The 14,815-nt window shown below is 47.2% G+C and overlaps 1 protein-coding gene across 1 annotated transcript; it reads left to right on the top strand.

The window, feature by feature from the left end:
• The first annotated feature begins 742 nt into the window (after nucleotides 1-742).
• On the top strand, nucleotides 743-7,149 carry LOC136549502 (heterogeneous nuclear ribonucleoprotein 1-like). Its single transcript, XM_066540806.1, has 4 exons — nucleotides 743-880; nucleotides 1,130-1,401; nucleotides 1,511-2,693; nucleotides 6,701-7,149. Exons 2-3 carry the CDS (start codon nucleotides 1,171-1,173, stop codon nucleotides 2,633-2,635), a joined length of 1,356 nt encoding a protein of 451 aa, XP_066396903.1. The 5' UTR covers nucleotides 743-880; nucleotides 1,130-1,170; the 3' UTR covers nucleotides 2,636-2,693; nucleotides 6,701-7,149.
• Nucleotides 7,150-14,815: the final 7,666 nt, after the last annotated feature.

Raw genomic sequence — 14,815 nt, 5'->3', positions numbered from 1 at the left:
ACTAAGCAAATAAGATAATAATTACGTATATATATATATATAGTGTACTCACAAAATAGCTATATCTATGTACCCATGTATCTATGTTTCTATCTATCTACATATCTAACTATACCTATGTATCTATATTTCTATCTATCTACATATCTATCTCACTAGATCACTAACTAAATTAACTATCTGAGTCATCACATTAACTAGTAAATAACAAATAATCGAACTACTATATTACAATCAAAGCTAACTAAACACCTACGTTGCATATTCATAATTTTTACCTGGCGTGGCCGGGCGCTGAGGGCGCAAGCGCGGTCGGGGACTACCGGCGCGGGCACGGGGCCGGCGTGGGCGCGGGCGGTGACGGCCGCCGAGGACGAGGGCGGGGACGGTGCGGCAGCGGTGACGGGCGGTAGAGAGAAAGAGAGGGGAAGAGAGAAAGGAAGGGAAGGCCCATACATAAGAGAAGGCTTGGTGCCAGGATTGCTGGCGTTGAGCTAGGCGCCAATATCCACGACGTCGAGATGGCTGCCATGTCAGCGTCTGTGCCGCCAACGTGGCCCCGATGGCGCCGAGCAGTGTAAGCTCGGCGCTCTGCTCGACGCCAGCAACGATGGCGCCGAGTTAAGGTCCAGATTTTAAAATCATAACTCCAGAAGCATATTTGTAAAAAAATTAAAAAAAAGCTAAAAAATAAAAAAAAATCCGGGCGCCGCTCCCCCATGTAAAAAACCAGAACAATCTCCTCTCCGAATTCAATCATTCCTCCGCCGCACCGCACCACGCTTCCTCCTTCTCCCTCCTCTGCTCCGCCCGCCTCTTCTTCACCCTGCGTCCTCCGATTGCTGACGGATCCCTCCTCGCCGCCGCAGCGGACCCACCGGTAAGCGTCCCGATCCCCCTCCCGCTCTCCGTACGGCCCCCCCGCCCCGATCGGCGCCGCTCCGCCGGATCGCGCCGGGGCCCAGCCGGATCTGGTACGGATCTCGCCCGCCCCGCGCGTAATTCCGCGATCGCCGCGTCGCGCCCAGCTAGGATCCAGCCGCGCGGCGGGGGAATGTGGATAAGTACCGGTGTTCCTTCTTGGCTGACGACGTAGTGACGGTGCGTCGTCTGTGGTGGTTGGTTGCAGGGGGGAGAGGAGAGGAGGGGAGGGCACGGGAGGCGGGAGCGATGGAGGCCGCCGCCGCCGACTACGGGAAGCTCTTCGTCGGCGGCATCTCGTGGGAGACGAGCGAGGACCGCCTCCGCGAGTACTTCGGCCACTTCGGCGAGGTCACCGAGGCCGTCATCATGCGGGACCGCAGCACGGGCCGCGCCCGCGGCTTCGGCTTCGTCGTCTTCGCCGACGCCGCCGTCGCCGAGCGCGTCACCATGGACAAGCACATGATCGACGGGCGAATGGTAGTAATCTTCCCTCTCGGGGCCGCCCAATTCTGCTGCAAAGCTTCTGCCTTGTGTTTGTTTACCCTGTTGATTGACAGCTGAATTGCCCTGTCCCGTTTCGGTTCAGGTGGAGGCGAAGAAGGCTGTTCCCAGGGACGACCACAGTATTGTGAGCAAGGGCAACGCCAGCAGCGTAGGGTCGCCTGGACCGGGACGCACCAGGAAGATCTTTGTCGGAGGCCTGCCCTCGAACGTCACGGAGGCTGACTTCAGAAGGTACTTTGAGCAGTTTGGCATCATCACCGACGTGGTTGTGATGTACGACCACAACACGCAGAGGCCGAGGGGATTTGGGTTCATCACCTATGATTCAGAAGACGCCGTGGACAAAGCCCTGCACAAGAGCTTCCATGAGCTCAATGGTAAGATGGTTGAGGTTAAGAGAGCTGTTCCAAAGGAGCAGTCTCCTGGACCTGTCGTGCGCTCGCCTGTGGGAGTGGGGCAGAACTATGCTATGAACAGGGTCCATAGCTTCCTCAATGACTTCAACCAGGGTTACAACCCGAACCCCATTGGAGGTTATGGTATGAGGGTGGATGGAAGGTATGGCCTGCTTTCAGGTGCACGGAATGGGTTCTCTTCTTTTGGCCCAGGTTATGGGATGGGCATGAATGTTGAAGGCGGGATGAGCGGAACATTTGGTGCAAGCCCTGGTTTCATCAGCAACTCCAATGGGAGGCAAATGGGTTCGTACTTCAATGCAGGTTCGAACAGGTTGGGTAGTCCTATGGGGTACCTTGGTCTTAACGATGTTCCAGGATCAATGCTGAGTTCCATGTCTAGGAATGTTTGGGGTAATGGGAGTCTAAACTACCCGAGCAATCCTACAAACATGAGTGCTTTTGCTTCACCTGGAAATGGGGGTCAAGTCGGTATTACTGGCGACAGTTGGGGAGGTCTCCCTTCTGCTCATGGGATGGGCAGCATTTCAAGCCTTGGGTCAGGGAACCTTGGTCGTGGAGCTGGAGATAATAGCTTTGGTTTGCCTTCTGTCAGCTATGGGAGGAGCAACTCAACTGGTACAATCGGTGAGCCTTTTTCTGCATCAGGCAACACATATGAAGTAAACAACCCAGATACATATGGGAGCAGCTCTATTTATGGTGGCACAGCCTGGAGGTTCGCATCATCTGAGGTTGACGTGCCTTCTTTTGGTCATGATATTGGAAATGTTGATCCAACTATCAAATGAGACATGTCAGCAAGTCACATGGGCAACTATCCTGTTAACAACAACCAGCCAAGCAGAGGTCAGTTTTCATTTCAACATTTTTCTCTGAAATTCTGAATTACACATAGATTTTCCTTTCTGTAAAAAGGAAGTATGCTGAATAAATTTGTTAATTACTTCAATGGCTGGGGGAAAAAGTGAAGCACATCTCTTTTTGGTTTAGGAAAGCATTGCATCTATTAAATCTGAATGCAATTTTCATGGCACTGCCTTTGTTGTGGGCTGAAGGGCGGGCCTGGTGCAAGCGGTAGAGTCTTACCGCCTGTGACCGGAAGGTCCCGGATTCGAGTCGCGGTCTCCTCGCATTGCACAGGCGAGGGTAAGGCTTGCCACTGACACCCTTCCCCAGACCCCGCACAGAGCGGGAGCTCTCTGCACTGGGTACGCCCGCCTTTGTTGTGGGCTCCTCTAAATTCCATTTATAATTCAAGTAATAACTTGAGTGCTGAATCCATAACATACTGGTTAGTCTGTGCTAATTAAAGCTTGAGTTTTGTTACATGTTGGCTGACTGATGTAGCGATGTTCTTCCATAACAAAATAAAAAGAGAAATCATATAGTTTTGACGTCCTGTACTCCTATGACATTTATAGAACTTGACGATGGATAATCAGTACATTTATAAAACACTTCGTGGACTTGTACTCATATGAACGTGACATGTGCATCTTCGCAGTTAGATTGTTACTTTGCAGCATAGTGAATTTGTCATGCTATTGTTTCCATATATTCAAATAGAATATTTGATTTTATTTGTATTTTCTAAGCATTTTCTTGCTTTCTTCAGTTGATTTTTAACTTACGTAAAGAAGGTTAATAGGAGTAGACTGTAGATCTGGATTGTAATCAAACTATTTGAAGCCACTGGTCTATTGGCTCTTGCATTTAGTGTTGCATTGTTCACTTTAACTGTAGAAGAAGCACTGTACAAGCTTCTTCTCCTTTATTTGGCGAGATTGGGATAGGATATTCGACTGGAAATGGAATTTTAGCCACATGATTATCAAAGTTCTAGGAACTGAACAATTCTAGTATGAACACTGGCATTGTCTCTTGACTCTTTTCAAAACCATCTGCATCAATATTTGCCTTGATATAGTTCTCGTGCCAAATTCATTCAACATTGTGCTGAGTAAATCAAGGAGATTAGGAAGCAATTTATGTATGATGTTTTCAACATTCTGGTCAAACTCTGGATATATTCAACGATATTTGACACACTGCCCGGGAATTTCTCGTGGCCAATTGGTTCCTGCCAAGAGCCGAATTTTGCTACAATTAGTTTTGCAGCATTGTCCTGTAGCTGAGTGTTCAGTACACTGTTGGAAATGTGTAGTGCTGTGCCTAAACGACTAGGTAGTGTATCAACATAAAACAGATGAAAAGATTATGAAAAAGAGGGATATACCATCAGATTTTCTTAACAGCATCATGTGTATATGTGAAGGTTGATACTGTATAGGAGAGAGCATATGATTTTATCCAAATATGTTGCACCTTGGGTAACATCATCAATTAATCATTAGGAGTTTGCACCATGCCAAAAAGAAATTAAAGCTTTTGGGTTTTCTTCAAGGATTGTTCTGTGCTCTTGTTTCCTATGGTATTACAGTTTTCACATTTGCTTTCATGCTGTTTGAAGAAGTAAAATAGTCATCAGGAAACTTGACAAAATTGAGATTTGCGATAAGGGAAATGCCTCTGCTTTTGTAGAGTCTATCATGGCATAACATGGTCTACTTAGCTTTAAACTTTTATAACATGGTCTACTTAGCTTTAAACTTTCATAACATGGTCTACTAGTACTTAGCTTTAAACTTTCATAACATGGTCTACATAGCTTTAAACTTTCATAACATGATCTACTTAGCTTTAAACTTTCATAACATGGTCTACTTAGCTTTAAGCTTTCATAACACGGTCACTTGTTGTTAATGTAGTTTATCATACTGCATACCATATATTTTTATTACAAATACGCTTAAGTCTTATCTTAATCTTATAACTATGGTACGCGTAATCAGAACTTTGTAGGATGTGTTCTTGATTACTGTTTCCTTCTAACCCAGTAGAGCTCTGCATCAAGCAAAACCGCAGCACTTGTCATGCTAATAATTTTATTACACTTATAAATACTTGTAATTAGTTACTGTAAAAATTTATAAAACTAGTACTCCCTCCATTCCAAATTGTAAGTCATTCTGGCTTTTCTAGGTGCATAGCTTTTGCTATGCACCTAGATATACATTATGTCTAGATACATTGTAAAATCTATGTATCTAGAAAAGCCGGAATGACTACAATTTGGAACAGAGGGAGTAGGAACCAAGTGGAGACCAGCCAGTCAACTTCTGCACCAATTTATAGCTAATTTACAATAGTTTTTACTAGTCTGTCTGGTTACCCGAGCAGAAAGTTTATGTACTTACAGATGTCTATGCATAGCAAGTTAACAACAATATGGAAACGCTGATTAAAAGAAGCTTAGAGATTATGGAGGATCTGCTATTCACCATTGGACTAAAACACCACAAAACTAACCATTATGCTGCTTTGTGGACATTTGTTCCATTTCTTTCTTTCTGTTGTTTTTACACAATGAAATGGGAAACATCTTAGTTACTGAATGTCTTAAGTACAAGTTTCTTTTGCTCAAGTTTAAACATGTACCTTAATGACATGGCTAGGATTCCTGGAATAAGAGACACTTGATCGTTTTTGCCTATCTTTTTGTGAGATTTTTAGCATATCGTTTTAATTGCATCAGTTAAGCATAAGTAGTTCCACCAAATTGTGGGTTCATTAAATTCGTTATTCTAAGTTCTGAAGCATATTTCTCTTTTTGCTTGACAACTGTAAAATTCGCAGCATTGTTCTTATATTGTAAAATAGATGCAGTTGTTTGTCTATTCTGTGTACTTGTTCATCAAGATGCAGAAATTGAGGGCAAAGCATCTATTTGTCATACTCGAAAGGGTACCAATACTAATTGAAATATTGAAACAAATGTTTAGACAAGTCAGTACATGCTATTTCACCTGCACATTCAAACTAGAGGAGAATTTCAGAAAATTGGCGTTAAAGCTACTATGAATAGCTGATAGCATTCGCGTTTCCTACATTTAATTAGTTAGATTTCCGAAGATTTTGTTTTGTTGTTGATTATGTTTAGCACTCTGGCATTATGCCAATTCTATCTAAAAAGTAATACCATGAAGTTTAATAGAACTCGTAGATATCTTTTAAAAACAAAAATATCAATCAGTTACAATTTAAAATGAGAATTTTGCTGTGGGTAGCTATTATTATACCTGGCTAAAACTGAACTGAAAACAGAGTCAAATTTGAATGATACACAAGGAAGCTTGATGCTAGAAGATCTTTATTTCTCTTGGATAGATGATCTTAGTAGTTGGTTTACTGAGACTTAAGTCATCTTTCTCAACTAGTGTTCTAGAGATGTAATATTTAGATTGTAATTAGGATGGGCAGTCCATTTTCATGAGTAGATCATCTGGCCAGTACAAATTAATTATGGTGTAAATGAAATGTCAATGCTGCAACTTAAAATGAGAATTTTTCTGTAGTTATCATACTTGGCCAAAATTGACCAGCAGAGTTGAGAGCATACTGCTGGAACATAATGATGTCCTCTTTTTTTTTTTTTTTGGTTGAGAAAGATTATGTCAGTATTATGTCCCTGAGAATTGAGTCATCTGCGCAGCTAGTGTTCTAGAAATGTATATATAGATTTTAAATTGGACGAGCAGAATCTTCATGCATGGAGCATCTGGTCAGTGCCAATTTCATTATGGTGTAAGAAAGGCCTGCTTTTCACACGAGCTGTAGTCCATCCTGAACATGAACTTTTCCTATGTAGTACCCTTTTTTTCTGGTATCAGATACTGAACTATATATATGATTGTTTGTTTCTTTATTTTTGTAAAATGAATTTACTTTGTTACATAATTTGAGGACACATCAAAATTCAAGTTCTAACAATGATGTGATGGCTCCTTTTGCAGGTATCAGTTCCTAGGGAGAGTATTACTATATTCCATATATGACTTGGGGTAGATGAAGCACCCGTTCAGCCAGTCATCCAGTCCAGGTGCATGACTGTGAATCGGTGGTTGTCAGATTAATATACAGGTTAGTTTTGTCTAGCTAACCAGCGGTGTGGTTTGCGAACACCAACATGCTAGAGGTGGAGGAGCTGCTAGAGGAGGGAGCGGATACAGAAACATTTTGTGAATGTCTTTTTTTTGGGGGTCATGTTTTAGTTTTGATTCGTACGCGTGGTGAGGCCTTTTGGTTTTTGAATGAGATGATGTAATTATTGCGGCACATATTTAGAAGTCCATGTTCCAACATAAGCTGGAAAAAATGTCTGTATACGGATGAACATGTATACCAACCAAAGGGATGCTGTATTATACATTAGCCTGTGTGTTTTTTGATCCGTTTTTAACCATTCGTTTTCCCGCTGGAGATTTTGCTGACTTGCTCATGAATTATGCATGCAGTGGTGTTTTCTCCCCTTCATGTGGTATGATTTTTTATTATTATTTGCTGTACATAACTGGATCTGATTATTTGGCAGATGTATGTTATTGTTGTTAAAAAGCATTCCTGTGAAGTTGACACTGAGGTTAAACGCAGCTTCTCATCAGGTTATCGTATTTCGCAAAAAATAAAAAAGGTCATATGTTTAGTTACCTTATGGCCATGTCCTTGTTTTGCTTCTGCTTGGAAAACGACTTTTTGCTCCATGTGGATGTGGACATTGACGGTGGCTTGGAGCGTGTTTACATGCTGTCCTCGCACGCCGTGGGCTAAATTTCGGCGGCTAATAAAACGGCCGCCCCAAATTGTTAAACTGCAGACTAGGCACGACCGCCGGGTCAACGCCAAATTATGGCTAGGAAGGAAGTAGGAACCAAACAATGATAATGCTGGTACCTTGTTTGGTGAAGTTCAGTTCTCACCAGCTTCGGCTCAACAACGTTAACTGTAGCGACAAGGAACCAGTGAAGCCGTATTTTTTTTTAAACTTCACCGACTCCTTACATTTTATAATTCATTTTCAACTACAGGTAGAAAAGGAGATTTGTGCTACAGTGACAAATAGTGCAGTTAGCCGGAGCCGATTAGAGCTCACTAAAGAGGGCAGTTGAGCAGCCAAGGAAGAGAAGTAGCGGTCTTGATCTTGTGTACCTTGCTGAGCATGATTTTCCAATCCCAGGTTCCAGGGTCGGTTTGGATTGCGGGAAAAAGTTCTGTTCCTACATTTTTCCTATGAAATTAAACTGATTCATGTAAAATTTCTACGTTCCAAACATGCCCCTGCTGACTATTGTCAAGTAGTTTTACATGCATTGTGGCTCACATATGACTCGATTGAGCACTCGGCAGTTTACGTGCAGTGTGACTTTTGTCTAGTAGTAGTACTTTTTTTTTATGTTTATTACAGTTTGGAGGTTTTGGTTGGAGGACATTCGTGGATGGCATGATCCTCTGAACGAAGTACAGCGGCCACCGCCCACCAGCACGAGCTTGTCGTGATCCGCCTCTGGCTTCTGCTGTTGGCGGTTGCCCGGACGCCGGACGAGGATAGGATAAAGCACTGCTTTCTCCCAGGCTCAGTGGCTCAGAACCCTTTCTGGTCATTTGCCCCAGGCTGCTGCTGCTAGCAAAGTCACGGCTATGGTGCACAAACAAGGGAAACAGGTGATTGTCCGAAGACAAAATCAAAATCAATGTTTATAGGTTCTCCATTCTCATGCAAAAATTCAGAATCAGATCGAATGATCTAGATTCTAGAAACAAACCCACTAGACAACACATGTAGAAAGTCGGTGAAACTCTTTCTTCCAATAATATGATCTTGATAGAAAATCATAAAAATAGCATCCAGGTTCGCTAAGGGGTCCCTCTTTGTCATGGCCCGTGGGGCTTCAGCTCTAGTAACATAGCCCTAACAAGCCGGAGTCAGTGAAGCCTAAAAAAACATAGCTTCAGTAGTTAGTGAGGTCTAAAAACCTGGCTTCAGAAAAATAGCTCGGGTTACTACAGTGCCCCTGACAGGAGGAAGCGAAGTCCCTAAAAACTATACCAAGTAGGTCCCTTAATAAGAATTGTTTGAAATCGATTGCTGGTATGACACACAACCCGCATTAGCAAGGATTAGTGGCGGAGCTCGGTCAATATTTTACGTGGTGGAGAACATACCTTGGATGTTTCTAGTGCTGGTCGTTCGCCGCCATGAAGCATGCTTCCTTCTTCCATCATCCGCCACAAAACTAGAGCCGGGGCAATGCCTATTGATGACATGTTGTAGCACAGAATAATAGGGGCATTTGGGGCGTCTCATCCACACCCGACACCAATGTCAACCAGTTGTTGCTCCTTGCCATTAGCCACTACCGGCGCAACTCCATATTCATGGTGGTGACTAGCAACGGCACCACACCATCGCTGCCACTCTCCTACTCCCCCTCTCTGTGAAATCCCTCCTCTCTCGCCTGATCTCCTCTAATGACTGCCACAATGGTGTAGGGTAGCGACCAACGATTAGGGGTAGCCACACACCAGGCGTAGGCTAGTGTCACGACAGCGATAGCTAGCTTGGGTGGACGTCGGGAAACTAGGGTTTATTTCGCCGAATTGGCACTGGTCGGAGGGTCTTGACTCAAGGCAATCGTAGAGACATGCGTGGTGTTTCAGCCTTTCAGGAAACCTAGCCTAGCTTTCAGGCTTGTGACGCTAGGCTAGGCCAAAACAAAATTGGGACATTAACTTGTACTTAGCCAATGGCCCAACACAAGCTTCTTCTTCCTCCTCAGACCGAGCGATGGTAAAAACACTGCTCCGGCCTCAAATCCGCCTTTCCAGATGCGTAGAACGCCATGTGGAGGAGGCGGTAGGTCATATGCTACGCTAGTAGGTGGGGCATAATTGAAACATAATGCATGAATCAAGCATGTACTAAGAATCCATTTGATCAGGCTTCCACTGTATCTTGCATAAGCTTCGAATGCACTGTTGAGCATTGTTGACCACGGTAGCAAAAATGGTTCCAACTTCCACAAAATCTAAAATAAACCATGGACAAGAGCTCAAGGAGCTGATTATTTTAAGGCTTCACGGGCTCCCACTGTAATAGAGAAGTCAGAGCCTCAAAAAATCTGCACCAGGCGGGTCTTAAGTTTTAGCTCTCGCTTTCAAAATGATACTGTTGAATAGTCCTTTCAAGCTAATGATAATCAGTTAATCACGAGCAAAATGTCTAAAATCAAAGGACGCCGCAAAAGTCCGAAACCACTGCCAGGCCTTCCCCAATGCAAACATAGATAAAAGTAGATATGACATGTAGGCGTAGGATTCTAGAGCCACCGTCCTTCCAACCAAAGCTGCACTTTCTTTTCCTCTCACCTATCACTTTTTACTGCTCTAAAAATCTCCTCTCTCTCCCGAGGCAATAGTGGCCTCTGCAGGATACTATGCCGCATATAATTTTTTGACACCGTGGTATCCGAGCCTAGTGGCAACTGGCAAGCTGAGGCAGTGCGTTGGGGCTGACGGCAGCCAGTGGTCCCACACCCTGAAAGGCACCTTTTCATCTCCACATATCCACCACCCGGGCCGTCCTCCACAGTCCACAGTGCACAGCAGAGGTGCCCACATGCCGTCACACCCGAGAGCCAGAAGAATCCGGCGCCGGTCTCACCTGAGCTGCTGGAGCAGTTCGGCGGCATCTGGTCGTCGCTCGCTGGCGTGATGCTCGTGTGAAGCATGCTGCGCCCCTACCTCCCTCGCCAGCTGCTGGACCACTTCGCCGGGCACTTCCTTCGGCGCCACGCGCGGTGGCTCCTGGGGCTCGCCGACCCCTACCTCACCGCCACCGTTGCCGAGTACGACGGCGAGCGGATGAAGCGCGGGGACGTGTACGAGCGGCCCAACGCGTACCTCAGCCACCGGTGCACGCGCCGGGCGCGGGCGCTCCGAGCCGAGCCCGCACGCAACGCCGACCGCTTCGTGCTCACCCTGGGCGACAACGAGGAGGTGACCGACGAGTTCCGCGGCGCCACCGTGTGGTGGCACTCCGTGCGGTCGCCCTCCCGTCACCATGGTCCCACGTTGTTCCACGGCGGCGGCATCCCGGACGACGCCGGCCGCACGTACACGGCGTCCCGGACGTGCGGTGGAAGATCGTTTCGAGCCGTCGGTGGAGCAGGTGACGGAGGAGGAGTGGGCGGCCAGGAACAAGAGCCACATCGTGCCGGACACGTCCTCGTCGTCCGACGGAAAGAGCGGTGGGCGCTATATCAAGAAGGGGAGATCCGGAGCGCGCGGCGGCGGCGGCGGCGAAGCGCGCGACTCTAGCGTGAAACTCACGTCGATGGGCACTCCACGACGGAAAGGCAAGTGCCGCAAATGTGGCATCTACGGGCACTTCGTGAAGGAGTGCAAGACGAAGGAACTGAAAGAGGAGCGGCAGGAGGCCACTCACCATGTGAACGCCGACACCGAACAGCCAGCGCTCATGGTGGCGTAGGTCTGCAATGTTGTGCGGATCACGAACTCCACCGCGCAATGGGTGTTCCTAAACCAGGAACATGTGTCCTCGTCGAAGTACGATGAAGGCGCATGGGTCCTCGACACCAGCGCCACGAATCACATGACTGGGTGCCGGGCGTCGCTGGCAACCCTAGACGAGACGATGCGCGGCGCGGTGTGGTTTGGAGATGGATCCACGGTGGAGATCTGCGAGATCGGGGCTGTGACGATCGTCGGCAGGAATCAGGACCATCGTGTGCTCACTGAGGTATACTACATCCCATCCCTCAAATGCAATATCGTGAGTCTTGGCCAATTGGAAGAAGGGGGGTGTCGCATCGAGATCGATGCCGGCGTCCTGAAGGTGTTCGAGTGCCGCCAGGCTATGAACCAGGAGAGGGGCGTTCTGATCCGAGCAGAGAGGAGGAATCACCTGTACATCATGAAGGTGAACCTGACCTCGCCCGTGTGCCTAATGACCAAGATGGACGAGACTGTGTGGCTCTGGTATGCACGATACTGACACTTGAATTTCAGGTCTCTGCGTGAGCTGGGTGCCAAGGAGATGGTGGAGGGTATACCCCTGATCCAGCGTTCGGAGCAGGTGTGCGATGGCTGCGCACTGGCCAAGCAGCACCGCACACCCTTTCCCCAGGCCTCGACGTACCGCGCGACGGGGGGGGGGGGGGGGGCTTGAACTGGTGCATGGTGATCTATGTGGGCACATTACACCGCCCACACCCGGCGGGAAGTCATTCTTCTTGCTCATCGTCGATGATCACAGCCGCTATATGTGGCTTGAGCTACTGGCGTCCAAGGATGAGGCGCTGGTGTATTTCAAAAGGTTCAAGACAACGGCCGAGATGGAGTCGGGCCGTCGCCTGAAGGCGTTCAGGACGGACCATGGTGGCGAATTCAACTCAGGTGCGTTTGTGGCTTTCTGTAACGACCACGGCATCAAGCACAGCACCACCACGCCATACTCCCCACAACAGAACGGAGTAGTAGAACGGCAGAATCAGACCGTCGTGGAGATGGCTCGTTGCCTGCTCAAGAGCATGCGAGTACCTGCTCGGTTTTGGGGTGAAGCAGTCAAGGTGGCGGTGTACGTATTGAACCGATTGCCGACGAAAAGCCTGAACGGGAAAACTCCATTCGAAGCTTGGCTTGAGAAGAAGCCAGGGGTCAAGCATCTGTGTACGTTTGGATGTGTTGCTTATGCCAAGCGTGTTGGCCCCGACATAAGCAAGCTGGCGGACATATCAGTTCCAGGTGTGTTCTTCGGCTATGAGACAGGGACGAAGGGATTCCGTGTGTATGATCCCGTGAAGGACAAGCTGATGGTGACTAGAGATGTGATATTCGACGAGAAGAAGGCATGGAATTGGGAGGGGAATGACAGCAGGCTGAGCAATGACGCAGCAGTCCCTGATACTTTCACGGTTCAGTGTTTTGACATTGTTCCTGGTCCGACAATAGGGCCTGACGTTGATCCTGAAGGGAGCACCGCCTCTGAACCTGATGATGATGAACCGGCCTCGCCTGCTGCATCAATTCCATCAGTGGGGGTGCATCTAATACACCACCACACACCCCAAGTGCCAGCCCTGGTACACCAGGTCAGATGATCTAGTGGGCAACGCTGCCCACCAATGCCTCTGAAGATTCTGATGGTGCTCCACTGAGGTTCAGAACCATTCCTAATTTGCTTGAAACAATCGAGGAAATGCAGGGGTTCGAGGACAGTGGGCTTTGCCTAGTAGCAGCAGAAGAACCAAGGACGGTGGATGAGGCTGTGTCTGAAAACTGCTGGAGGCAGGCTATGCAATCGGAAATGCAGGCAATTGAAGAAAACCGCACCTGGGATGTCAGTGATCTGCCAGCCAAGCAAAAGGCCATAGGCCTGAAGTGGGTTTTTAAAGTCAAGAAAGATCCAGATGGAAATGTTGTCAAGTATAAAGCAAGGTTAGTGGCCAAGGGGCATGCTCAGTGCCAAGGAGTAGACTTTGATGAAGTATTTGCTCTAGTTGCTAGGATTGAGACTGTAAGGGTGTTGTTAGCACTAGCAGCACAAGGTGGATAGGAAGTACACCATATGGATATGAAATCTGCTTTTTTGAATGGTGGCTTAACTGAAACAATGTTTGTGCAACAACCTCCAGGATTCATCATTCGCAATGGAGACAAGGTGCTTAAATTGAGAAAGATACTCTATGGCCTTAAGCAGGCACCCAGAGCATGGAATGCTAAACTTGATAAAGAACTAGTTGCTCTCGGTTTTGTGAGAAGCAAGCTAGAGCATGTTGTATACAGAAGGAGCTGCAAGAACTCATTTCTACTTGTGGGGGTGTATGTTGATGATTTTATCATCTCTGGACCAAATGTCAGTGACATTAAACAGTTTAAGTCAGAGATGAGGAAGAAATTCGGCATGAGTGATCTAGGTCTCCTGAGCTACTACTTGGGGATAGAGGTGAAGCAGGGAGATGGGGGAATTACATTGAGTCAGAGCTCTTATGCTGTAAAGATACTTGAGGGGGCAGGCATGAAAAACTGCAACCCTTGTGATACACCCATAGAGTGTCGGCTCAAGCTCTGCAAGAAGAAGGAGGGAGAAGCTGTAGATCCTACTACATATAGAAGCATAATTGGTAGCCTCAAATACATCATCAACACCAGGCCAGATCTTGCATATGCGGTAGGTGTTGTTAGCAGGTACATGGAGGCACTAGGGAGAGAGCACTGGGCTGCTATTAAACATATCTTGAGATACTTGAAGGGAACAGTAGGGCATGGCCGCAGATATGAGAAGGGAACTGAACTGAAACCCATCTTGCTCGGGTACCGTGACAGTGACTTTGCAGGAGATGTTGGGGATAGGAAGAGCACCACGGGTGTTGTATATTTCCTTGGCAATAGCCTAGTAACATGGGCATCACAGAAGCAGAAGATAGTTGCTTTGTCTTCATGTGAAGCCGAGTATGTGGCAGCAGCAGCAGCAACGTGCCAAGGCGTTTGGTTAAGCCAGTTGATAGCAGATATGATGGGAACGAAGGAGGCGACAGTGAGGCTACTCATGGACAATATGTCTGCCATCGCTCTTAGCAGGAACCCAGTGCACCATGATCGCAACAAGCATATTGATACTAAGTATCACTTTATTCGTGAGTGCATTGAAGAAGGCAAGGTGGAGGTGGATCATGTTGGGACTACGGGGCAGCTCGCCGACATCTTCACCAAGTCGCTGGGGCGAGTCAAGTTTGTGGAACTGAGGAGTGCTCTGGGCGTCGTCGATGTGCAACAAGTTTAGGGGGTGATTTGTTAGCCAAATTGTTGCACAACAGTATGTAATTTTTCGTTCTTAGTCATGCATCAGCTAGCATAGGGGCAGGGCGTGGTCGATGGCGTGCTTGATCACGACTTGGTCCAGTTTAGTTCGGTCAGTCCACGCCATGACGTGCTCAGCGCACGCAGCGCGCGCCACAGCGAAACACCGTGGCGCACTTTGTACGGCATGGCACGGGGAAGGCTTGGTTGTTGCAAGCCCGAGATTGCAGCATGCATTTGTGTATAAAAGTGTC

The sequence above is a fragment of the Miscanthus floridulus genome, chromosome 4, assembly GCF_019320115.1.
Source record: "Miscanthus floridulus cultivar M001 chromosome 4, ASM1932011v1, whole genome shotgun sequence".
In the NCBI taxonomy this organism is placed as follows: Eukaryota; Viridiplantae; Streptophyta; class Magnoliopsida; order Poales; family Poaceae; genus Miscanthus; species Miscanthus floridulus.
Note: the sequence above shows the minus strand (reverse complement) of the source record. Positions and strands in the feature narration are given on the sequence as shown.

What these genes read in the sequence shown, in the direction of transcription:
- LOC136549502 (XM_066540806.1), top strand. Translation starts at nt 1,171, where the DNA reads ATGGAGGCCGCCGCCGCCGACTACGGGAAGCTCTTCGTCGGCGGCATC. An exon ending in ACATGATCGACGGGCGAATG is followed by an intron (nt 1,402 to 1,510) that starts GTAGTAATCTTC and finishes GTTTCGGTTCAG; the next exon opens with GTGGAGGCGAAGAAGGCTGT.